This window comes from Saimiri boliviensis, chromosome 15, assembly GCF_048565385.1.
Source record: "Saimiri boliviensis isolate mSaiBol1 chromosome 15, mSaiBol1.pri, whole genome shotgun sequence".
Lineage (NCBI taxonomy): Eukaryota > Metazoa > Chordata > Mammalia > Primates > Cebidae > Saimiri > Saimiri boliviensis.
The window spans coordinates 92,372,427-92,397,271 of NC_133463.1; the positions used below are offsets into that span (position 1 = coordinate 92,372,427).

Consider the following 24,845-nt stretch of genomic DNA (forward strand, 5'->3'; position numbering starts at 1 on the left):
CAGCATGTAATAACCACACCCCCAAAACAAATAAACAAAAACCCAGCATGTTACTAACATAAAAATAGACACATAGACCAATGGAACAAAATAGAGAACCCAGAAATAATTCTTTTTTTTTTTTTTTGAGACTGAGTTTCGTTCTTGTTACCCAGGCTGGAGTGCAATGGCGCGATCCCGGCTCACCGCAACCTCCGCCTCCTGGGTTCAGGCAATTCTCCTGCCTCAGCCTCCTGAGTAGCTGGGATTACAGGCACGCGCCACCACGCCCAGCTAATTTTTTGTATTTTTAGTAGAGACGGGGTTTCACCATGTTGACCAGGATGGTCTCGATCTCTTGACCTCATGATCCACCCGCCTCGGCCTCCCAAAGTGCTGGGATTACAGGCTTGAGCCACTGCGCCCGGCCCCAGAAATAATTCTTTATATTAGTCAACTGATTTTTCAACAAAGGTGCCAAGAATATTCATTGGGGAAAGGGCAGTGAATGGTGCTGGAAAAACTGGAAATCCATTTTGAGAATATGCCAAAAAATGAAACTAGAACCCTATCATGTCTGGGCACAGTGGCTCACGCCTGTAATCCCAGCACTTTGGGAGGCTGAGCTGGGCAGATCTCTGAGGTCAGGGGTTTGAGACAAGCCTAGCCAACATGGTGAAACACAACCCCTACTAAAAATACAAAAATTAGCCAGGTGTGGTGGCACACGACTATAACTCCAGTTACTGAGGAGGCCAAGACAGGAGAACCACTTGAACGTGGGAGGTGGAGGTTGCAGTGAGCCGAGATCATGCCACCACACTCCAGCCTGAGCAACAGAGCTAGAAACTGTCTAAAAACAAACAGGCCAGGCACAGTGGCCAGTGGCCAGTGGCTTACACCTGTAATCCTAACACTTTAGGAGGCCGAGGCAGATGGATCACCTGAGGTCAGGAGTTTGAGAGCAGCCTGGCCAACATGGCAAAACCCTGTCTCCACTAAAAATACAAAAATTAGCTGGGCGTGGTGGCATGCGCCTGTAATCCCAGCTACTTGGGAGGCTGAGGCAGGAGAATTGCTTGAACCCAGGGGTGGGTGGAGGTTGCAGTGAGCCGAGATCGTGCCACTTCGCTCCAGCCTAAGTGAAAGGTGAGACTCTGTCTAAAAAAAAAAACAAGACCTCTCACTCACCATATACAGAAATCAAATCAAAATGGATTAAAGATTAAAGACATAAATGTAAGAACTTAAAGTATGAAACAACTAGAAGAAAACATTGGGGAAATGCTTCAGGACATTGGTCTGGGCAAAGATTTTTTGGGTAAGATCTCAAAAGCACAGGCAACAGCCAGGCGCGGTGGCTCAACGCCTGTAATCCCAGCACTTTGGGAAGCCGAGAGGTGTGGATCACGAGGTCAGGAGTTCAAGACCAGCCTGGCCAACATGGTGAAACCCCATCTCATAAAAAAAAAAAAAAAAAAAAGCTAAAATAGATAAAAGCAATGACATCAAGCTAAAAGCCTGGCGGGGCACAGTGGCTTATGGCTGTAATTCCAGCACTTTAGGAGTCCAAGGCGGGTGGATCACGAGGTCAAGAGATAGAGACTATCCTGGCCAACATGGTGGAAACCCGTTTCTACTAAATATACAAAAATTAGCAGGGCGTGGTGGTGCATGCCTGTAGTCCCAGCTACTCAAGAGGCTGAGGCAGGAGAATTGTTTGCCTTAAAAAAAAGAGCAAAAGAATAACCGGAATATGTAAGGAACTCACACAACTCAACAGCAAAAAAGTAATAATAGTAATAATCTGACTATGACATGGGCAAGTGATCTGAATAGACATTTTATAAAAGATGCACAAATGGCCAACAGGGGCCAGGCGTGGTGTCTCACACCTGTAATCCCAGCACTTTGGGAGTGGGAGGCGGGTGGATCACTTGTGGCCAGGAGTTCAAGACTAGCCTGGCCAACATGATGAAAACCTGTCTCTACTAAAAATACAAAAATTAGCTGGGTGTGGCAGTTTGTGCTACAGCAGAACCTCCACCTCCAGCCAGCCCTCCTCCGTGTGTGCCCAGCAGCCACCACTGCGGTTCCTGAAACCCCAGTCCCGTGGTTGCTCTGGCACTCATGGCTCTCTATATGGCATGGTGCCCAGGTGGGGCTGGCTATCGGCCCCAGCCCTCTGTGAGGTGGGTGCTGTGGCTCTTGGAGGCTACTGGCTCCTAGTTCTGTCTTTCCAACCTTCTGAGCTCCCCGGCCCACTCTAAGCTGTGGTCTGGCCTATGGCAGTGGGGCTGTGGCCACCCTGTTCACACACACCCACCTCCGCTGGGGTCCCTTAGGAGCATTCTCTCCCATTTCTGGCTGGGTGAGGGTCCAGGACACCTTCCCTCATTCCAGGTGGGGGGCTAGGAATCTTGCTTGAGGAAGACCATCCAGAGGCCTGGAGTGAGCCTCGGGTGGCACAGCAGGCAGAGCCTGAACCAGGGGACCCTCTCACACCCAGCTAGCTAGGCAGGCTGCCCACAGGACCAGGGACTCTTTCACACCCAGCTAGCCAGGCGGGCTGCCCACAGGACACTTGAAGGGTGGGAAGAAGCTGCCAAGATCTCATCCTTGGAGATGCACGATTGTGGCACAAGCCTCCAGCCTCTCTTCATTTGGCTGCTGGAGAAAAGCAGATTCTGCTTCTGGTTGTCATCATGCAGTCCTAAACAGAAGATCACTGCAGGAAGAAGTGACGTCCTCTGTACTCTGATGGGTGTGGTATGGGTGAGGACTGTCCAGAGGGCCCAGGGCACCTTCAGGGAACACCCACAGCACCCTCCACCTGATGCTCACCTCACCCTCTCCCACAGGAGCCCGGTGCCCTCCTGGCAGTGTCCTTTCCTCCCCGGCTCACCCTTCAGGCACTGTTCCTCCCGAGGTGTCCTTTCCACTGCACAGAGGCTTGGACCTGGCAGTAAGTGAAGTAAAACCTGACCTCACTAAGACATTTTGAAACCGGCCGGGCGCGGTGGCTCAAGCCTGTAATCCCAGCACTTTGGGAGGCCGAGGCGGGTGGATCATGAGGTCGAGAGATCGGGACCATCCTGGTCAACATGGTGAAACCCCGTCTCTACTAAAAATACAAAAAATTAGCTGGGCATGGTGGCGCGTGCCTGTAATCCCAGCTACTCAGGAGGCCGAGGCAGGAGAATTGCCTGAACCCAGGAGGCGGAGGTTGCTGTGAGCCGAGATCGCGCCACTGCACTCCAGCCTGGGTAACAAGAGCGAAACTCCGTCTCAAAACAAAACAAAACAAAACAAAACAAAAAAAAACAAAAACAAAAAACCCATGCACCAAGGAGTGTGTGCATAGATTGAAGAAACTTTTGTTTGCGGGGCTCCATCCCTGCTCTCCAGGGTTGCCCAAGCATTTGGGGCCTTGATCCTGGAGAGGATGCTCCCTCCAGTACTAGCTAATTCCCAGAGACAGCAAACAAATACTCCCCTTCCAGTGCATTTCTTCTTCTTCTTTTTTTCGAGACAGAGTCTCACTCTGTCGCCCAGGATGGAATACAATGGTGCAATCTGGGCTCATTGCAGCCTCTGCCTCCTGGGTTCAGGGAATTCTCCCATCACAGCTTCCCAAGTAGCTGGGACTACATGAGTACACCACCACACCCGCCTAATGTTTTTGTGTTTTTAGTAGAGACGAGGGTCTACCATGTTGGCCAGGCTGGTCCTGAACTCCTGACCTCAGGTGATCCTCCCGCCTCAGCCTCCCAAAGTGCTGGGATTACAGGCGTGAGCCACCACGCCCGGCCCTAGTGCATCTTTGAGACACAAACCAACCAATCCAGAGTCCACAACTATCTATCTCCGTTATCACATTGTCACTCACCAAGCCAGTATTTCCCCTGCCCTAAGTTACCCGGGGCCAGGTAGTGGACAAGAAGGGACCACCCCTGTAGCCCAGAACCTGCCACGATTGTTCAAACAGTCCAATCCTGAGCTCACTCCACACACCTACCCTGCCTGCCTTCTTCCAGAGAAAATAAAGACTCTGCCCGAACTTGGCCCTCTCCCTCTTTCTGCCTCCTGACCATCCCTGGTCCTTCTCACGTGGCCCTGTGTGTCCTGCCCTATTTCCAGGGCCCCATGACCATAATGTCTTCTGTCTTGACAATCATTCTCATGTCTGCTTGTCTTACCACACCTGATTAAAACAAATCCAAGGCATATTTGAACTCACTTTGAGATGTGGGTGTCTGCAGATGGCAAGGGACCTGCAGACAGAGCCTGTTGGAAGCACCATTGCTCTGAGCCGTCCACTTGGATTAGGAGAGTGCTGTTGGAAATGCAGCATCTCCTTGAAAGCGGCTTTGTGGTTGAGTTTTTTTTTTCCTGGAAACATTTACAGCTTGGAATTGTTCTATCTGGCCAAATAGGAGGAGACTAGAATTGTCCCCAAAATGGCAGCAAGGGAGTTGCCTCAAAGGACTTCTCAAAACAGTTCCAAGATGGAATTGGTTGGGATTCTGAAGAAACACTAAACGCCAGGGGTGATCAGTTCAGAGCGTTTCTTCTGGAAATTTACATACGGAACTTCAGCTTTCTTGGGGTCCACGGTGAGGCAAGGGCTGCTCTGCCCAGGTACATTTGCAGTGAGGGAGTCTGGCTATGGAGCTCAGATGAGAGTTCAAGGGATTGGGCTCTGGACAGGGACATTTCTATGTGTTTAGCAATAGGGTTGATCGTGTTTTTAAGCAACCTAAACAGCCTTATCAGGGAATGTGCTTGGCTCCAGACTGTGTTCAAGGCTGCAGGGAACACGCAGTGTCCAGGTCCCAGAGCAGTCAAAGGACTCTGTGTTTCTTTCTTTCTTTTTGAGACGCAGTTTTGCTCTTGTTACCCAGGCTGGAGTGCAATGGCGCGATCTTGGCTCACCGCAACCTCCGCCTCCTGGGCTCAGGCAATTCTCCTGCCTCAGCCTCCTGAGTAGCTGGGATTACAGGCACGCGCCACCATGCCCAGCTAATTTTTTGTTTTAGTAGAGACGGGGTTTCACCATGTTGACCAGGATGGTCTCGATCTCTTGACCTTGTGATCCACCCGCCTCGGCCTCCCAAAGTGCTGGGATTACAGGCGTGAGCCACTGCGCCCGGCTGACTCTGTGTTTCTTAATTAGTAGAGAAAGAAAGCAGGGGAGCTGGAAGACCCCGTGAATCCCAATCTCAAGACAGGGATGAACGACACAGACTGGCCCAGAGCAGAAGCACCGTGACCATGTGAGGGCCTGAGTGCGCCTGGCTGTGGAGGGTCTGCTTGCTCTAGACTCAGCCAGGCAGTGGATGCAGTGGATGGAGGCAGCCCCCTCGCCCCAGACAGGCCATCAGAGCCTCAGAGCTCTGGCGCTTGCACCCTGGACACCAGGGAGGTGCCTACCAGGTGGCTGCTCTGGGCCAGGTTCACTCCCCGTCCTGCTGTGCCTTATCCTGGTGTGTCTCCCTCACCTGCAGCAGGCCAGATTGGGGTACAGGGTTGCCCGCCCCTACCTGCCCTGGGGGTCTGAAGGGCGGCTGGGGAAGCAGACCCCCTCTCCTTTCCTATCGTTTGCGACAGGCTCCCTGAGCAGCTGGGATCCACTTAGGTGACCAGAGAGGATGTGGGGCTGAGGGATCCGAACTCAGGGGCTGGGGTGGGAGTACTGAGATCATCGGCGAGGCGAGAGGCCAGCCCGGCTTGTTTTTCACCTGGCCTTCCTGGGGGCTGGGGGGTTGCCTGATTGTTCCTTCTTGCACGGGTTTCCAGCGCCGGTTCGCATCCACAGGCCGGGAGAGCCCGGCTTCAGTCCCTCCCGGACCCCCGCCCCGTTCTTCCTGAGAGAAGGGGCGCGTGAGGCGGACTCGGCACCCTCCGGCTGCGGGGCTTCGCCCGGAGCCGCGCGGGGAGGTCCAGGCAGCCGGGACGCAGGCAGCGTCCACACCGAGGTTTCGGGGCCGGGGCCGCCAAGGGATGCGCGCAGGCTCTGCCGGAGCAGAAGGAACCCGAGGGAGGCGGGGTAGAGGGCGGCGCGGGGCAGGGAGGAGCGAGCGGACGCCGGGCCCGGCCTCCGGCAACTCCGAGGGGCGCCCTCCCCGCGGGTCCAGGGGGCTCTGCGACCCCGGCCGGGTTCAAGGCCCGGGCCCGGCGTCTCCACGAGGCGGCGCCTGGACAGCCTCGGTGGGAACCGGCGCCCGAGGCTGGTGATCCGCGTGCGCGGGGCCCGGCCGGGCGACCCCAGCCGGGCGACCCCCGGATCTCCGTCGACCTCGCCGCGCCCCCGCGCCCCCGACACGCCACCGAGCCCGGAGGCTCCGAGTCTCAAGTCCGGGCGCCGCCCACGCGGGCTCCGGGCCCTCCTCTCGCTCGCGGCTCGGCCCCTCCCCGCCTCCGCCCGTAGCTCCGCCCCAGCCCGCCCCCCAGCCCGCCCCCGCCCACCTGGGCTTCTGGCCCCGCCCAGGCTCCCGTCCCTCGGGCCCCAGCCTCGCCCCTCCTCCGCTCGGACTGGAGGCGGGGCTGAGAATCACCGAGATGGCCGGGCCTCCGAGGGCCCAGAGCGGCCGGAAGTCTGCGGGGCGGGGCGGACGCGGGTGGCGGAGGCCTGTTTCCGGCGGCGTCGCGCGCCTGCGGGCCTCGGGTGGTCCTCAGGGAGGGTGAGTCGGCGCGGCGGGCGCGGACTCTGGTTGTCCTCGTCTGAGTGACCGCTGGCGGCTTCCTGCGCTCTCCCGCCTTCGGCGCTGCCGTCGCCGCGTCCCCTCGGCATTCAGTCGGGGAGGCGCGGGGGCTTCGCGGGGCCCCGGGCGCCTGGCGTGGGAGGCGGTCGGGCGCGGGCGGCCCCCCCCCGCTGCGGCGCGAGGGTGGGCTCCGTGTGGCCGAATGCGGCAGCCCGCGCGTGGCAGGCCCCGGTGCCGGCTCGGAGCACGGCGAGCTCCGGCTGCAGCCTTCTGTGCAGGCCCGGGCCTGCGTCCGGGACCCTGACTCCCTCTTCTGCGAAGTCACCTCCCCCTCGGGCCCCCCGCTTTTTCTTCCTGCCCCGGAAGGCCCGGGATAAGTGACAGTGGCAGAAAAGAACGTGTTTTGGGTGGGGTCTCTCAGTTCTGGTCGCTACTCTGGGCGTTCCTACTGTCAGGAGCCGGGTTGGGAGGATCCTGCTCCGGCGCCCACTGCTGCTTGGCTCAGCCTCCCTGTGCCGGTGACCTGGGGCGTCCACCCCACTGACCGCCTTCCGGGCTAGGTGCCATACGAAGACGCCTCCCATTCCGGCCTGCCGGGGGCAGTGCCCGGGCAGGTAGAGGGTCTGGGGTCATTGGCTTAATTGAGGCAAATGACTAATGTCGGATGACACCCCTGGGCCTGGTTCCATCCTGGTGGCAGGTGAGCTAGAGACTGGAATTTACGTACTTGAGGGTAGGGGTTTCTGTGTCCACTTGTGTCTTCCCTGCAGTCCGTCATTCTTGCTCCCACCTACTCCGACCTCCGGTAGCTTACTGCCTTCCCTTGCTGTCAGTGATTTACCCACTGGTTCATCCAACCCTGTTTCTTCTTGCCTCAGGCCCTTTCACATGCTATTCTGCTGCCTGGAGTGCTCTCCCTATCTCCAGTACCTTGGCTGAGGTCCCTGGGGAAGTGACCCATTAGATTAAGTCACTGTTCTGGTCTAAATACTTTCATAGTTCCCTCTACTTCAGCGCTATCCTGGTTGTAATGCGCTTATTTGTGTGGTTATTTAACTCTTTCTCCACCAGACTGCGCTGTGAAGGCAGGGTCCTCCTGGCCACTGCTATTCCCATTACTCAGTGCCTGGCACGTGTCCTCCACTCCTTACAGATTTGTGGAGTGATTCGCACATGCCACACACACACACTAAAAGAGGAACAAGAGTTCAGTGATCCTCCTTCACTAACTCCTTTGATTAGCCTGGAAGCTGGGCTTCTGGCATTCTGACCTCTAATCCTTCCATAATTGCCAACAGGTCTCTCGGCCAGAACACGTGGATGCCCACCCACCGAGCCTCATGGTAGGAAGCTTGACTGCCTCCTTCCCCTTGCGTGTCCTGTGAAGCCCCATCTCCTGCTCTGTCCACTTGACCTGGACCCAGACCCTACCTTGGCCCTTGCTAGGGCTTAGGAAGGCCTCCTTGCCCCCATCCCCAGAGTAGTGAGCAAACTCCTGTTCAAACCAGGGCCTCATTGAGGCTCTTGAAGGGGGAGGGTTTTATGATCACCACGACTGGGTTCCTTCCTCCTCCCCCAAACTATCCTTCCCCAGAATATTAGAGCTAAAGGAGTCCTGGTGAGCGTCTCACCCAACCCCATGGTGCACCTGCCTGAGACATGCCATGAGGCAGCGCCAGAAGGGGGCTGGCACCCAGGGATTCCTGGGTTGCTGGTGTGTGTCCTTTCAGGAGGTGGTAACATTTGGCGATGTGGCTGTGCACTTCTCTCGGGAGGAGTGGCAGTGTCTGGACCCTGGCCAGAGGGCCCTCTACAGGGAGGTGATGCTGGAGAACCACAGCAGTGTGGCTGGACTAGGTGAGGCTGCACCTCGGGGCCCCCTCCCCTGCATCATCAGTCAGCACCCACCCAGCCAGGTCTCCATCAGAGGCTAGGCTATGGAGGCCAAACACTCAGACCCCTGTGGGCTCCGCAGGGGCCTCGGACTCATGAGTGTGCCAGGATGGTTCCTGGCTTTGCGTGTGTCATGGGGTTCAGCCCTCAGAGGGTGGGTGGGATTCTGGGGGTTAGTAAAGCCTCTTTTTTTCCCTAAGATGTTGAATTGTGAGAAATAGAATCCAAGCTTGAAATAGCTTATTAGACAAGAAAAGATAAATTATTGGGTGGAGGAATCCAAGGAAAAGTTCGTACAACCAGAGCAAGAGGTGGCAGCGATGCCCATGGGGCTACCATACAGAGGCTGTCAGGGGACCCCCTTGCCCTCCTGTCCTGCCATTAGTTCTCTCTGAACTCTACCACGGCCACAGGCAGCCACCATGGGGCTCTTTATGTCCGTGTCTGTGTTCTCACAAGGTATGTACTGTCGTTGCATTGCAACTTGGTGAAGGGGGGTTGTGTGTCTAACTTGGGCATTGCTTGGCTTCTTGCCTGTGACCAAGCCCTCTGCTGCCTTTTACCCCCAAGAGAGTGCCTGGGCTGGGGGATCAGCAATGGAATGGATCGGGGCATAGTTGGTTGGCCAGGAGCTTCTTGGGGTGTTGGACTAGGCCTGCACCCTTCTGTCCTGGCTAGCCTGGCAAAGTCCAGCTTTCTGTTTTGCCAGTCAGATAAGTGTACAGTGGGAGGCTATTGTGGTTTGAGTTTGCATTTCCCTGATTTCTGCTGAGCTTGAGCATATTTTCACACCCTCATTAGCTTGCCAGGTTCTTCAGTAAAATGTCTGCTCAGGGCATTTGCCCATTCTAGGTCTGCCGTGCCTTACTGATTTGAAGGTGTTATTTCTTCATTCTATCTAAGATGCCTCACGTTGTAAAACACGTAATTATGGACACATCATTGTATTAGGAAAGGTGGAATGCTGCTGCTTACATGCATTTTTTTCCTTATTACTTAGGTTTACTTTGTGCTTTCTAAAGAGTTCTCTTAGACTCATTTAAACCTGGTTTACCATGTGTCACTGAAACAGAAAGGAAAAGACATATGGAGTGAGGGTACTTCTAATGTTTCTTCACAGCTTTTAGTTTTCACAGTGTTTTTTTTCAAACACTCTCTGGTTTGGTTATCTGTGTCCATGCTTTCCACATGATGGCAACTTGTGGGCCTGGCCAGCCTTAAGTATTGTTGGGGTTTTCTTCATCCAGTGAGCTTGGTGCTTGAGCTTTCTTACCTGTCACATAGCAGACATCCATTTTAAACAGCCCATCTGCTGTGCCGTTCCCCTCTCAGGCCCTGTGGGTACACAGTTGCTGATTTGCCAGTAACTGGAATTGCAGTCATTCTTCCAGCAACAGTTTGCTTCTCCAGTCTCAAAGGTACACCTGCTGTTCTTTTTCCATGGCTTTTTTTTTTTTTTTTTTTTTGAGACAGAGTCTTACTCTGTCGCCCAGGCTGGAGTGTGATGGTGTGATATTGGGTCACCGCAACCTCGGCCTCCTGAGTAGCTAGGATTACAGGCACCTGCCACCATGCCCAGCTGATTTTTGTGTTTTTCATAAAGACAGGGTTTCACCATGTTGGCCAGGCTGGTCTCAAACTCCTGACCTCAGGGGATCCACCTGCCTCAGCCTCCCAAAGTGCTGAGATTACAGGCGTGAGCCACTGCATTTGGCCCCATGGCTTCTGTTTATTCATAATGTCCTGCTTGTGCCAAGTCAAAGGGTAAACTTTTTGAAGACAGTGTAAGGAGCAGCTGAATTCAGCATGTGTTGTATGATGTGCTGGTGACTCACCTGCAGCAGTGACTGAGCGGCTGGGGCAAGCTCTCATGTGCACAGGCCGTGGTGCTGTGTCACACCTGCCACTTGCTGCATGACATCAATTTCTAGATGTGTCCAAGAGGTGGGAAAGGGTTTTATAAAAAGACTTAAGTTAGAATTTATCGAATTTGATCAATACCGGGTTAGTTTTGTGCATTATAAATCACTTTTTTAGCCACACATGCTGGTGCATGCCTGGAGTCCCAGCTACTGGGGAGGGTGAGGAGGGAGGATTGCCTGAGCCTGGGAGGTCAAGGCTGCAGTGAGCTATGATTGTGCCACTGTAGTCTAGCCTAGGCAACAGCATTAAGACCTTGTCTAAAAAAAGTATGTTTTCCCCTCTTTCGTGTTTGTTGACTTTGTTAGGTCAGATTTTAATGTAATTAACCATTTTTTGCCTTATGGATTGTCTCTTTTTTTTTTTTTGAGACTGAGTTTTGCTCTTGTTACCCAGGCTGGAGTGCAATGGCGCGATCTCGGCTCACCGCAACCTCCGCCTCCTGGGTTCAGGCAATTCTCCTGCCTCAGCCTCCTGAGTAGCTGGGATTACAGGCACGCGCCACCATGCCCAGCTGACTTTTTGTATTTTTTTTTTTTTAGTAGAGACGGGGTTTCACCATGTTGACCAGGATGGTCTCGATCTCTCGACCTCGTGATTCACCTGCCTCGGCCTCCCAAAGTGCTGGGATTACAGGCTTGAGCCACCGCGCCCGGCCCTCCTTTTCTTCTTTTAAGAGTTTTTTTTTTTTTTTTTTTTTTTTTTTAAGACGGAGTTTTGCTCTCGTTACCCAGGCTGGAATGCAATGGCGCGATCTCGGCTCACCGCAACCTCCGCCTCCTGGGTTCAGGCAATTCTCCTGCCTCAGCCTCCTGAGTAGCTGGGATTACAGGCACGTGCCACCATGCCCAGCTAATTTTTTGTATTTTTGTTTTTTAGTAGAGACGGGGTTTCACCGTATTGACCAGGATGCTTTCAATCTCTTGACCTCGTGATCCACCCGCCTCGGCCTCCCAAAGTGCTGGGATTACAGGCTTGAGCCACCGCGCCCGGCTCTTTTAAGAGTTGAGGTCTTGCTGTGTTGCCCAGCCTGGAGTGCAGTGGTGCACTCATAGCTCACTGCATCCTTGAACTCCTGGGCTCAAGTGATCCTTCCACTTCAGCTTCCTGAGTAGCTGGGACTATAGGTGCCCGCCACTATGTGCAGCTGTTCTTTCTTTCTTTGTAGAGTTGGGGTCTGTGTTGCCCAGGCTAATCTTAAACTCCTGGTCTCAAGCAGTCCTCCCGCCTCAGTCTTCCAAAATGCAGGGATTACAGACATGAGCCACCTTGCCTGGCCTTTCCTTTTGTTTTTAATCTGTTACATTTGTAATTCTCTTATTCTCTGTTTTTTGGCAGCGTCTTCTCACTAGGTTGACCTTGATTGGTTTTGTCATGAGATGGTCATATTTATTTTTTCAAAGAACTGGCTTTTGGTTTTGCCAGCCTTTTTTTTTTGGAGGGAGGGTTGGGTTGGAGGATTTTTTTTTTTTTTTTTTTTTGAGACGGAGTTTCACTCTTGTTACCCAGGCTGGAGTGCAATGGTGCGATCTCGGCTCACCGCAACCTCCGCCTCCTGGGTTCAAGCAATTCTCCTGCCTCAGCCTCCTGAGTAGCTGGGATTACAGGCACGTGCCACCATGCCCAGCTAATTTTTTGTATTTTTAGTGGAGACGGGGTTTCACCATGTTGACTAGGATGGTCTCGATCTCTCGACCTTGTGATCCACCCGCCTTGGCCTCCCAAAGTGCTGGGATTACAGGCTTGAGCCACCGCACCCAGCCTTTTTTTTTTTTTTTTTTTTTTTAAAGATGGGGTTTCACCATGTTGGTCAGGCTGGTCTTGAACTCCGGACCTCAGGTGATACGCCCAGCCTTGGAGGATGTTTTTATATGTCTTTGTTCTCTATTTCTCTGAATTCTGTCCCAGATTTATTATTTTCTTCCTTTTTATTTGAGTTTGGTGTGTGTGTGTGTGTGTGTGTGTGTGTGTGTGTGTGTGGTGTTTGTTTTGTTTGTTTTGCTTTTTTATTTTTTGAGACAAGGTTTCACTCTTTTTTTTTTTTTTTTTTCCTGAGATGGAGTTTCGCTCTTGTTACCCAGGCTGGAGTGCAATGGCACGATCTCGGCTCACCGCAACCTCCACCTCCTGGGTTCAGGCAATTCTCCTGCCTCAGCCTCCTGAGTAGCTGGGATTACAGGCACACACCCCCATGCCCAGCTAATTTTTTGTATTTTTAGTAGAGACGGGGTTTCACCATCTTGACCAGGTTGGTCTCAATCTCTCGACCTTGTGATACACCCGCCTCGGCCTTCCAAAGTGCTGGGATTACAGGCTTGAGCCACCACGCCCGGCCAATTTCACTCTTGCCCAGGCTGGAGTGTAGTGGCTTACTGCAGCCTCAACTGCCTGGGCTCAAGTGACCCACCTCAGCTTCCCAAGTAGCTGGGACTACAGGCCTGGGCCACCCTGCCCAGCTAATTATTTTTATTGTTTTATTCTCAACTTTTTTTTTTTTTTTTGAGACAAAATTTCATTCTTGTTGCCCAGACTGGAGTGCAGTGGTGCGATCTCGGCTCACTGCAACCTTTGTGTCCTGGGTTCGAGTGATTCTCCTGCCTCAGCCTCCTAAGTAGCTAGGATTACAGGTACCTGCCACCACATTTTTAATATTTTTATTAGAGACAGGGTTTCCCCATGTTGGCCAGGCTGGTTTTGAACTCCTGACCTTCAGGTGATCCACCCGCCTCAGCCTCCCAAAATGCTGGGATTAAGGTATGAGCCACCGTGCCTGGCCATTCTCAACTTCTTAAGCTTACTGTTTATCTCATTTGTGTTTTAGAATTCTCATTTCTAGTAAATGATTTTTCTGAATATAGTGGCATATGCCTGTAATCTCAGCTACTTAGGAGGCTGAGGCAGGAGGATTGTTTGAGCCCAGGAGTTTGAGGCCAGCCTGGGCAACAAAGCGAGACCACATCTCTACAAAAAATTTTAAAAATTAGTTGGGTGTGATGTCACATACCTGTAGTCCTAACTACTCAGTAGGCTGAGGCAGGAGGATTGGTCTAGGTTATAGTGAATTATGATGGTGCTGCTGGACTCCAGCCTGAGTGACAGAGCAAGACCATGTTTCTAAATAAATAAATAACATTTTATCAGCTGGGTGCAGTGACTCACGCCTGTAATCCCAGCACTTTGGGAGGCCGAGGTGGGTGGATCATGAGGTCAGGAGATCAAGACCATCCTGGCTAACATGGTGAAACTGTGTTTCTACTAAAATACAAAAAATTAGCTGGCATGGTGGCCTGCAGCTGTAGTCCCGGCTACTCTTGAGGCTGAGGCGGGAAAAATTGCTTGAACCCAGGAGATGGAGGTTGCAGTGGGCTGAGATTGTTCCACTCTGTCTCAAAATTAAAAAAAAATTTATCGGCTGGGCGCGGTGGCTCAAGCCTGTAATCCCAGCACTTTGGGAGGCCGAGGCGGGTGGATCATGAGGTCGAGAGTTCGAGACCATCCTGGTCGACATGGTGAAACCCTGTCTCTACTAAAAATACAAAAAATTAGCTGGGCATGGTGGCTCGTGCCTGTAATCTCAGCTACTCAGGAGGCTGAGGCAGGAGAATTGCCTGAACCCAGGAGGCGGAGGTTGCGGTGAGCCGAGATCGCGCCATTGCACTCCAGCCTGGGTAACAAGAGCGAAACTTGGCCGGGTGCGGTGGCTCAAGCCTGTAATCCCAGCACTTTGGGAGGCCGAGGCGGGTGGATCACGAGGTCGAGAGATCGAGACCATCCTGGTCAACATGGTGAAACCCCGTCTCTACTAAAAGTGCAAAAAATTAGCTGGGCATGGTGGCGGAGGTTGCGGTGAGCCGAGATCGCGCCATTGCACTCCAGCCTGGGTAACAAGGGCAAAACTCCGTCTCAAAAAAAAAAAAAAAAAAAAAAAAAAAATTTATCTTTACATACTGCTTGGGCTGCATACTATAAATTCTGACCCATAATAAATAGGCTTGCCACTTAGTAATTTATTGTTTGGTTTCCAAGTAGCTAATTGCATCTAAGCAACATTTTGTGGTTAATCTCATTCTGAGCTGCATTTGGCTGGGTGCATGTTCTGTGGTGGTGTTCTTTGGTGTGTCTGTGACTCAGTTTGTGGCTTGACCCAAGGGTGTTTCTTTGTTCCACATGTACTTGGAGAGAACGTGCATTTCTGTTGAGTGTGGAGTCCTGCCTGCATCTAGGGGTCTGAGCTTATTGGCTGTAGGCCTTTGGAATCTCTGCTTGCCTCTTTTCTTCCAGTGTGGGGAAGCCTGAGGGAAGCTTCCAACCAGAGGCCTTGGCTGGCCCGTGGATCACTCGCTCATCTCTACTGACTGCATAAAGAGGGTATGGGGGCAGATGGCCCCAAGAAGGCAGGGTGCCGAGCCCCACAGGTCTCTGCCACCCAGTCTTCAGAGAGGGAAGCAGGCCCTGAGGTGTCCTTTGTGTAGGGACTTGAGGCTGGAAGGCTGCTGGCTGAGGATTGGGCCTCGGAGCTTTCTGATGCAAAATTGGCTTCATTTGTGTGTTTTTGTTGTTTGTTGTCTTAGTTTGTAACCACCCCTGCCTGTTGGAGCATCTCTGCTGTCTGAACTGAGCCACATGCTTGGGCTTCTCCTGCTCTCTCCCCCGAGTTCCAGGGGTGGAGCTGAACTGTTCTTTACAGACTGTTTGGTGACAGGGTCTTCTGGAGATTGTGGGAGTCAGTTATCCCTTGCCGTCCAGCCACAGGAGCTGGATAGATCTGGACAGAAAGGGCTGCTGTGTCCCCAGATTCTCACTGCCCTTCACACCCCTCACTCCCTACAGGGGCTCTTCCTGTGCCTTGCAGCCCCCCTGCCCCTTTACATTTGGAAATCGGGGAAAGCTTAGCCTGTGCTACATGCTCCCTGTCATGCTGACACTGTCTCCTGTGCCGCACACACAGCAGGATTCCTGGTTTTCAAGCCTGAGCTGATCTCCCGGCTGGAGCAGGGACAGGAGCCGTGGGTCCTCGACCTGCAGGGAGCAGAGGGGACAGAGGCACCAAAGACCTCCAAGACAGGTGAGGCTTGACCCTGTCGCAGAGAAGCCCTGGGGTGAGGGGAAACTGCAGGAGGGGCCTCACAACCAGGGGCAGCTATGGGCGAGTCCCGGGGGCTCTGCTGGCTGCCTGGGAATGCCACAGGGGACATGGCATCCAGCCCGTAGAAGGACGCACAGATCTGTTGTGGGGCTGCCTTGGGAGAGGCCAAACTGCAGAAGAGCCAAGACACAAAAACCCATGCGTTTCAGCAGAAACAGAGCTTGTTTTTCAAATCATACTGCATTTTGTTTGATTTCTGATTTTATTCATACTTGTTAAGCGAAGATAGAAATCTATGGATCCAAGTGAAGCACTATGTTTGGCTTTCAGAAGCCTCTCCGTGGTTTAGCATATGCCTTGAGGTGGCTCCCTCCAGATCTTCTCAGGCTCCAGGAGTGCATTAGTCCCCTATGGCTGCCATAACAAGGATCCACAAACTAGGGAGCTTAAAACAACAGAAATTGATTGTCTCACAGTTGTGGGGGCTGGCAATCTGAAATCAAGGTGTCAGCAGGGCCGTGCTCCCTGGGAAGGCTTTAGGGAAGGACCCTGTCCTGCCTCTCTGGGCATCTGATGGTTTTCTGGTAATCCTTGGGTTCCTTGCCTTGTAGATGCATCCCTCACTCTCCGACTCCCTCACATGGCTGCCTTCTCCCTGTATATCTGTTCCTATAGCCGCCTCCTTATAAGGATGTCAGTCATACTGGGTTAGAGTCCACCCCAGTGACCTCATGGTGATTAATTCCATCTGCAACAACCGTGTTTCCAAACAAGGTCACATTCTGAGGTGCTTCAACTTAGGACTTCAGCCTATCTTGGGGTGCTCAGCCCTCACCAGGGCACCCGTCGCCTCCAGCACGAGCTCCTGCCTGGCACTCTGCTTCCCCGATTTGCTGGTGTGCTGCTCTGCATGACGAGGGAGATGGGTGCATGTATCTCAGCAGCAGAAAGGGAGTCCCTCACCTCCCCTTTGCTGCTGCTGGGTCATCACAGTCACTCCTGCAGCAGGGCAGGACCAGGTCCTACAGAGGCCACAGGCTCGTAGGTCCCTTGGGAAGCAAGTTGGACAGTCCAAAGTTGTGAAAAGCAGGGGCTGTGATCTTCCTTCCATTCATATGACGCTAGGCAGCGTCAAAGGGCAAGGAGGGTTTCTGAGCCTCTTCACATCCTGTGGGCTTTGCAGCCACCCAGGAAGGCTGCATGTGACCTGTGGGAAGAGTGATCAGGAATCCTGGCTTCACTGGCTCTGCTGGCTACAACCATGTTGCCCTTTCTGCTCTGCCTCCCTGAGAAGGAAGTACAGCTGTAAGGTGGCCCAACTAAAACCCAGCCTGCCATTAAAATATTTCCAACATGGACAGGAGAGTTTAAAGAGGGTGCCATGGCAGAAAAGCCAGCTATAGTTGGCAGAATTAGTTCATTGGGTTTGTATGTAGCAGGTGATCCTTATTATGATAAAGCAACACAAAGAATACAACCTCGAAGTAGGTGAAACTTGCTATTGATGCACCCAGCACTTGCCCGCAGACCCAAGAGTCCAGGGCGGGAATGTGGCCTCTTAGATAAAAATACGCAGTAGCACAAAACCAGAATACATTAAGTAAGGCAGAAATGCCCAGATATGTTAACCTGTTCCCAGCTGGTACAGCCAGCATCAGATACTGAAGGATACTGGCTCAGAGCAGTGGGAGAGGGCCAGGTCTCCGCTATGCAGCCCCTTGCTTTTGACCACCACTGTGCCCACTGGTGGGTGGTTCCTGGCACCCCCCCAACAAAGCATTGCTGTCAGCCTGGCCCTGTTCTGCCTCTGGTTTTGTTTTTTATTTTTGAAAGGGAGTCTCTGTTGCCCAGGCTGGAGTGCAGTACAGTGGGATGATCTTGGCTAAGATTCTTGTGCCTAAGCCTCCCAAATAGCTGGGATTACAGGATCCCACCACCACACCTGGCTAAGTTTTGTATTTTTAGCAGAGATGGGGTTTCACTCTGTTGGTCCAGACTGGTCTCAAACTCCTTGGTTCAAATGATCTGCCTGTCTCGGCCTCCCAAAGTGCTGGGATTACAGGTATGAGCCACCACACCTGGCCTCAGCTCTTTAGAGCCAAGACGTATGTGTCCTCTTTGAGGGACTGCCACTTCCCAAATGAGGTTTCATTTTGTAATAATCTCAGAGGTTATCCAAAGCTTACTGAAGGAGCGCTTTCATGCTCCAGGGAAGGGGAGAGAGCCTTGCCTTCAGTTACAGGTCCCTGGGGGCTGCTGTGGGGATGAGTGACAGTGGTAAGAAGGGACAGAAAGAAACAGGCCATGCAAGCCAAGGCCAGGCAGGAGGCCAAGGGCCACTGAGAGCCAGAAGGTGGCTGAGGCTGGGTTTGTGCTGGGAGAACTTTATGATGTATCCCAGGCTTCTCATAGGCAGTCACAAGGTGCCAGAGGGAAGGAGACTCACATGTGGTCAGGTGGATTTGGGATGTCCTCATCTGCTGGTCAGCAGTGCTCTTGGCTGCAGGCTGCTTAGCCATGTAGAGGTTTTACTCTCTGCAGCAGGAGACCTTGGGCAACACCTGGCACAGGAGTGCTGGGCTGTCCTGGGCTCACTCCCAGCTCTTAGGGCCACCATGTTCCAGGCATGGGAAGTACTTGTTGCACATATTGGTGCCCTGCTTTTTTTTGGGGGGGTGGGTAAGGGACGGAGTCTCGCTCTGTCACCCAGGCTGGAGTGCAGTGGCACGATCTTGACTCACTGCAACCTCCACCTCCTGGGTTCAAGCAATTCTCCTGCCTCAGCCTCCCAAGCAGCCGGGACTACAGGTACACACCACCACACTTAGCTAATTTTTGTATTTTTAGTAGAGATGGGGATTCACCATGTTGGTCAGGCTGGTTTCGATCTCCGGACCTCAGGTGATCCACCTGCCTTAGCTTCCCAATGTGCTAGGATTACAGGCGTGAGCCACCATGCCACCATGTCTGGCCGCCTTGCTCTCTTATCTTCACAGCAGGGGATGGCTTGGGAGGAGTGCCAAGCAAGCCCTGTTGAAGGAGCAGGCATGCTGAGGTGGTGTGGTTGTGCAGGGAAAGAGAAGTATGTGAGGACCAGGCCTGGAGATGGCTCATGTCCTCATGGCACTTGTGTATCCTTGTTGCACAGTCAAGTTGAAAGGGTTGCCTGCTGTGATTTTCCAGGACTGACGGGAAGTCCTTTGGAGATCCCTGGAAGCTGGAGACTCTCTGCCGATGGTTAGTAGTGGGCAAGAACCAGAGCCTAAAGCTCTGTCACTGGGCTGTGCATTCACTGTGGGGTAGACCTGGGTTGGTTACAGCTATGACCGCACGGTTGTGGTTGTGAACGTGATTGATTCGTGGTGGGGGCCGTAGTTGCATCATGACCATAGCTGTGTGATGCATCCTGTCATGGTTGTGATCACAGACATCAAGGGGATGTCTGACCTCAGCAGAGGTGCCCTGTAGGGTTATAGAGTAAGACAAAAGCCTGTGCTTACTTGGGGAGTCCAGAAGGAATGCAGATGTCTGGAAGTCCCCCTGGGGGCCTACAGAAACTTGCAGCCCCAGGGAAGAAGCCAGTGTGGTCTTGTGGGTAGGCACACACTGCCCAGGGAGAAGCAGGGAACATGGCCAGGTGCACGTTGGCAGGAGCAGCCAGGAGACAGATCAGGGGGCTGGGCTTTGCTCAGAGAAGCCCACCACAGGGAGTAGCCATGAACAGCCTAGGTGCCCAGTGCTCTTCTGAGCTTACCAAGTATGTCCCTTGGCAGCTCTTCCAGCCCTGTTTTACTCACCAGAGTCCATGCCATCCATTCAGAACTCAAACCCTGTACTCTTGCCTCACCAGCTGGGATGCTGGAGCACCTGACCCCATGGCCTAATCCATGGTAACCTCCCACCCTTCTGGTCTTGCTTTGTCTTCTTTGCTTCTGTGTGAACTTTGCCCCACACTGGTGCCCTGTAGGATGGACCTCTCTGCTCACAGACCCCTGACCCTCCGTAGTCTGTGTTGCTCTCAGCACTCTGCCCAGTGTGTAATGTATACTTCATTGCTATTGAATGAATGAACAAAGTAAAAAGTTTGAAACCAGATTTGAGAACTGCCAAAGGCTCTGCCTTCTCTTGCAAGTTTCCACCTGGGGCTTCACAGTGCTCAGTTCAGCCATTCTGGGATCCTTGAGCCCAGCCCCTGCATTTGTAGTCTGTCATTTCTCTGAGCACAGGACCTAAGGAACATCTTTGTTCCTGTTTGTTTCAGATTCTACGATTAGGACTGACAATGAGCAGGCCTGTGAGGACATGGACATCTTAAAATCAGAATCCTCTGGGACGATGGTCAGAATCTCTCCACAGGACTTTGCTCAGAATCCTGGCTTTGGAGACGTTTCTGATTCTGAGGTCTGGTTAGGCAGTCATCTGGGCAGTCCTGGACTGAGAGTGACAGGCTCTGTCTTCCAGAATAACTGTTTGAATCAGGAGACTGTGGTTCCCAAGCCCTTCACCAAAGACACTGCCCAGGGAAGTAAGGAGCTGGGAACCAGCAGCCTGGTTCGTCAGCCTCTTGAAAGTCAGAGGGAGAGTGCAGAAGGGACTTCCCAGAGATGCGAGGGGTGTGGCAAAGGCTTCAGAGCCACTTCAGACATCATTCTGCATTGGGAAATTAATACACAGAAGAAAAGTAGCAGATGTCAAGAATGCCAAAAAAAGTTATCTGACTGCTTGCAGGGGAAACATCCAAATAACTGCCATGGAGAGAAGCCGTATGAATGTGCAGAATGTGGGAAAGTCTTCAGGCTCTGCTCACAGCTTAATCAGCATCAGAGAATCCACACGGGAGAGAAACCCTTTAAATGCATTGAGTGTGGAAAAGCCTTCCGCCTGAGTTCAAAACTTATTCAGCATCAAAGAATTCACACTGGAGAGAAGCCCTACAGATGTGAGGAATGTGGAAAAGCCTTTGGTCAGAGCTCAAGCCTCATCCACCATCAGAGAATCCACACAGGAGAGAGGCCCTATGGTTGTCGTGAGTGTGGGAAAGCCTTCAGCCAGCAGTCGCAGCTGGTTAGACACCAGAGGACTCACACTGGGGAGAGGCCCTACCCTTGCAAGGAGTGTGGGAAGGCCTTCAGCCAGAGCTCCACTCTAGCCCAGCATCAGAGGATGCACACTGGGGAAAAATCTCAAATTCTGAGAGCTTCAGACAGCCCAAGCCTTGCTGCACATCAGAGAATTCACACTGTAGAGAAACCATTTAAGTGTGATGAGTGTGGGAAAGCTTTTAGGTGGATCTCTCGCCTTAGTCAGCATCAGCTGATACACACTGGAGAGAAGCCTTATAAATGCAACAAGTGTACAAAAGCCTTTGGTTGTAGTTCACGGCTTATTCGCCATCAGAGAACTCACACTGGAGAAAAACCATTTAAATGTGATGAGTGTGGCAAAGGCTTTGTTCAGGGCTCACATCTTATTCAACATCAGCGAATCCACACTGGAGAGAAACCCTATGTGTGTAATGACTGTGGAAAAGCCTTTAGTCAGAGTTCAAGCCTCATTTACCATCAGAGGATCCATAAAGGAGAGAAACCCTATGAATGCCTCCAATGTGGAAAAGCCTTCAGCATGAGCACACAGCTTACAATACATCAAAGGGTTCACACTGGAGAGAGGCCCTATAAATGTAACGAATGTGGGAAAGCCTTCAGTCAGAACTCAACCCTTTTCCAACACCAGATAATTCATGCAGGAGTGAAGCCCTATGAGTGCAGTGAATGTGGAAAAGCATTTAGCCGGAGCTCATATCTTATTGAACACCAGAGAATACACACTAGGGCCCAGTGGTTTTACGAATATGGGAATGCCCTAGAAGGGTCTACTTTTGTGAGCCGTAAAAAAGTTAATACTATAAAGAAACTGCATCAGTGTGATGACTGTGAGAAAATATTTAGGTGGCGTTCACATCTAATTATACATCAGAGAATTCACACCGGGGAGAAGCCTTATAAATGCAATGACTGTGGCAAAGCTTTTAATCGGAGCTCAAGACTTACTCAGCATCAAAAAATTCACATGGGATAGACCACTTATCTGTATAAATGTGTATATATGAATAAACCTACAGCCTTAACTTATTTTATATGGGATCATTTATACTGACAAACATGTAGAATGTTAGTAAAGACTCAGAATTGCTCTCAAGAATATCCAACTTCATACAAAGTGTATGTTTATTTGCTGGAATGTTTGACCTTAACCTGTTCAATAAAGCCGGTGTCCCTCACACTCGGGGTGCAGTTTTGAGTTCACAGGTGCCTGTGAATGAGGAAGAGGCACAAGGAAGGCTCTACAAGCTCTGCTAGACTATGTTAAAATAATTTACCCAAAATGTTTTCCCTTAAGGATCAGTGGCTCACACTGGCTTCAACAATAAGGAAATGCATTAGCTCATGTTGGAGGAAGTCCAGAAGAGGAGTGCCTAGAATTTCCTTCTGACTTCACCTTAAATCCTTATCTTAGAACTTAACCCCAGGGGTAACTTAACCCCTTAGAGCAACCCAGGGGTACGGCCACCCAGGACCAAAGGGCCCCAGCCCTGCCCCCTTCTCTTTCAGAGAGGCAGGCTGGGCTAGCAGGTACACATCATCATTACTGGCGTGATTGGCATTTGTGGGGCATGCATTAGTGCTAGGCACAGAAACAAGGTGTCACAGCAAGGGTTCTTGAGGTCACACTTGTGGCCGAGGGGCTTGCTGTGTGACTCAGGACATCATTGCCCTGAAACTCAGCCTTATTTGTGTATCTGAAAATAGGCACTGTTAGAGGGTACTGAGAGGAGACAATGTAGAGGAATATGTCTGTCTGTGCCTGTCGGAGAATGAGCACTCAAGTGAATGCAAGCAACCCTTCCCCACTCCCGCAGCTATGCCAGTGTCTCCAGCACACTCCCCCAGTGTGTGCCCAGAGCCCCTCAGGCTGGATGACTGTCTTGTCCTGGCCCAGTTGCTTCACTTTATTTTTTTTGTTAGTAGGGGGAACATGGTGAGGAGGAAATAAAGACAGTGGAGAAAACAATGAAAATGGGTACGTTAAGATGGTTGGGAAACAAATATAGAGAGAACCTGAGAAGAAGGGGTGAGGAGAGGGAGTGGGAAAAGGATGGTAGAGCAGGCTGGGCACAGTGGCTCACGCCTGTAATCCCAGCACTTTGGGAGGTCAAGGGGGGCGGATCACGAGGTCAAGAGATTGAGACGATCCTGGCCAACATGGTGAAACCCCCGTCTCTACTAAAAACACACAAGTCAGCCAGGCATGGTGGTGCGTGCCTGTAATCCCAGCTACTCGGGAGGCTGAGGCAGGAGAATCACTTGAACCCAAGAGGTGGAGGTTGTAGTGAGCCAAGGTTGTGCTACTGCATTCCAGCCTGGGTGACAGTGAGACTCCACCTCAAAAAAAAAAAAAAAAAAAAAGCAGAGCAAAGAACGTGGGGAGAGGAAGTGGGTGAAAAAATGGTCAGGAAAAGAACTTGAGATGGAGTAGGTGAAGAAGACCAGCAGACCATGGGGCGAGAAGGACAGATGGGAGGAGAAACGGGGCATGGGGCTGGGGAAGAGATGGAGGGATGAGGTAGAGGAGGGGAACCCAGTTGCCCCACTTTAGAGGAGGTCACACACAGGGCTGGATGTCTGTAATGTATGCTGCAGAACAGATTTTCTTAAAGCAGCCTGAAACACAAACTGCCAAGAACTGAGGGTCTGAGATTTTATTATTACAAGCTCACAAGAAATCCTGTAGCTGTTGCATCCAGGAGGGGATGGCAGGCAGATTACTCACAGTGGTTGTCAGGGCTGTATCAGTTCTCTTTGCCCACCACTCCCATGACGCAGAGGCCCAGCAGGTGCAGGCACCACTGAGAAACCCGGAGGTGAGGAGTGAGCCTGCTCTGTTGGGAGCTGGGTGGCCATTACCTCACCCCTCAGGTTTTTGCTGCCAGTACAACCTTGAGACATGGCCCAGGTGGAGCATGGTAGGACCCGGTGTTCTTGGCACATGCAGGAACATGGAAGTGTGGCTGATGGCAGGTCACCTTTTGCAGTGATCCGCAGGGCCTGATGATTTTTTTGGCTGAAATGGAATTTTCACATGAATCTGCTGCTCTGTTGGTTACAGTGGTTAATCTAACCGGCTGGGACCATGTCCATCTGATTTTTTCACACAGCATCTAATTAAGGCTGGTATCTACAGGCATGAGGCCAGCTGCAGGCAGACCTCAACCCTACCCCCACAGTCCTGGTCATTCACCTGTGAAGGAGTTCCAGGGGGAACCTACTGATCTTTGGTGCCACTGCCAGTAATTACACAGAAATATTTGGGCCCAAAAGGCTGCCATCCCCAATGGAGGGACACTTTGTGATCCCTTTCTCCCACATGCAAACATGTGGCCCGGAGGGACACAGGTCACAGCAGGGCTTGTGACTGCTGGTTTGGGTTATGCCACACTGGTTAAGCATGGCAGGGTCACTGGGAAGTTGCAGCCTCAGTTGCCTAACCCAAGAGCAACTTATGAATTTGTATCATATTGAAACAGGTTGTGTTGGGTCCATGTGTTTGCAGGTTCTGGAGCTTCCCCTGGTGGCAAGGGACCCAGCAGAGTCCAGTGTCCACATGAGTTTCCATCTTTACAGCCTGTGGATGGGGATCTGACTCCTTGGTGGGTCTGAGTGACCGCCAGCCGCTGCTGCTTAGCTCAACATGCTGTGAGTGTGTTCCCAGTCTACAGTGCTGCTTCCAGGGGCGAAGCTCTGACTGGTGTTCCCCCACATGCCCATTCAGGGACTCCTCTCTGAGTGCAAGGGTGATGGTGTTCTCCACAGCCATGAGATCAGTGTATCCACTGTAAGTCTGCCTCTTCTCATGCCAGAACTTCTGTACACGTGGAGAGTATGTGTTCAGTGTCCCTGCCTTGGGCCGCGTGGCTGCTGATGAGGGTCTTGGCAGGTAATGTGTTTAGCCCAGTGGTCACCTTGGTCACCTTCAGCTCTAGCACAGGGGTTGGTTTTTTTCTCTAATGGGCCATAAATATTTTAGGCTTTCTGGGTCGCCCAACCATGGGACAAGAGTAAAGGCACCCAGTCACCCAGTGGACATGCACCACCTGCAACTCCTGTTCCTGGCCTTCCAAAACACTGCTCACAAAGACTCTGATTCTGACCCTGCCTCCTCCTGGGCTCTCCCCGTCTCCTCTTGGCTACTTCCTGGTTCATGAT

The 24,845-nt window shown here is 52.2% G+C and overlaps 1 protein-coding gene across 7 annotated transcripts; it reads left to right on the forward strand.

Annotated features, from left to right (window-relative positions):
• Positions 1-6,552: 6,552 nt before the first annotated feature.
• On the forward strand, positions 6,553-23,053 carry ZNF7 (zinc finger protein 7). 7 transcript variants are annotated; one of them, XM_039464592.2, is made up of 6 exons: positions 6,553-6,662; positions 7,982-8,026; positions 8,381-8,540; positions 15,445-15,561; positions 18,766-18,819; positions 19,844-23,053. In XM_039464592.2, exons 2-6 carry the CDS (start codon positions 8,024-8,026, stop codon positions 21,658-21,660), a joined length of 2,151 nt encoding a protein of 716 aa, XP_039320526.1. In that variant the 5' UTR covers positions 6,553-6,662; positions 7,982-8,023; the 3' UTR covers positions 21,661-23,053. The 7 variants fall into 7 exon arrangements, with proteins under 7 accessions (XP_039320526.1, XP_039320528.1, XP_010328112.1 ...); XM_039464594.2 differs by having other exon boundaries at positions 8,414-8,540; XM_010329810.3 differs by having other exon boundaries at positions 6,579-7,383.
• The last annotated feature ends 1,792 nt before the right edge of the window (positions 23,054-24,845 follow it).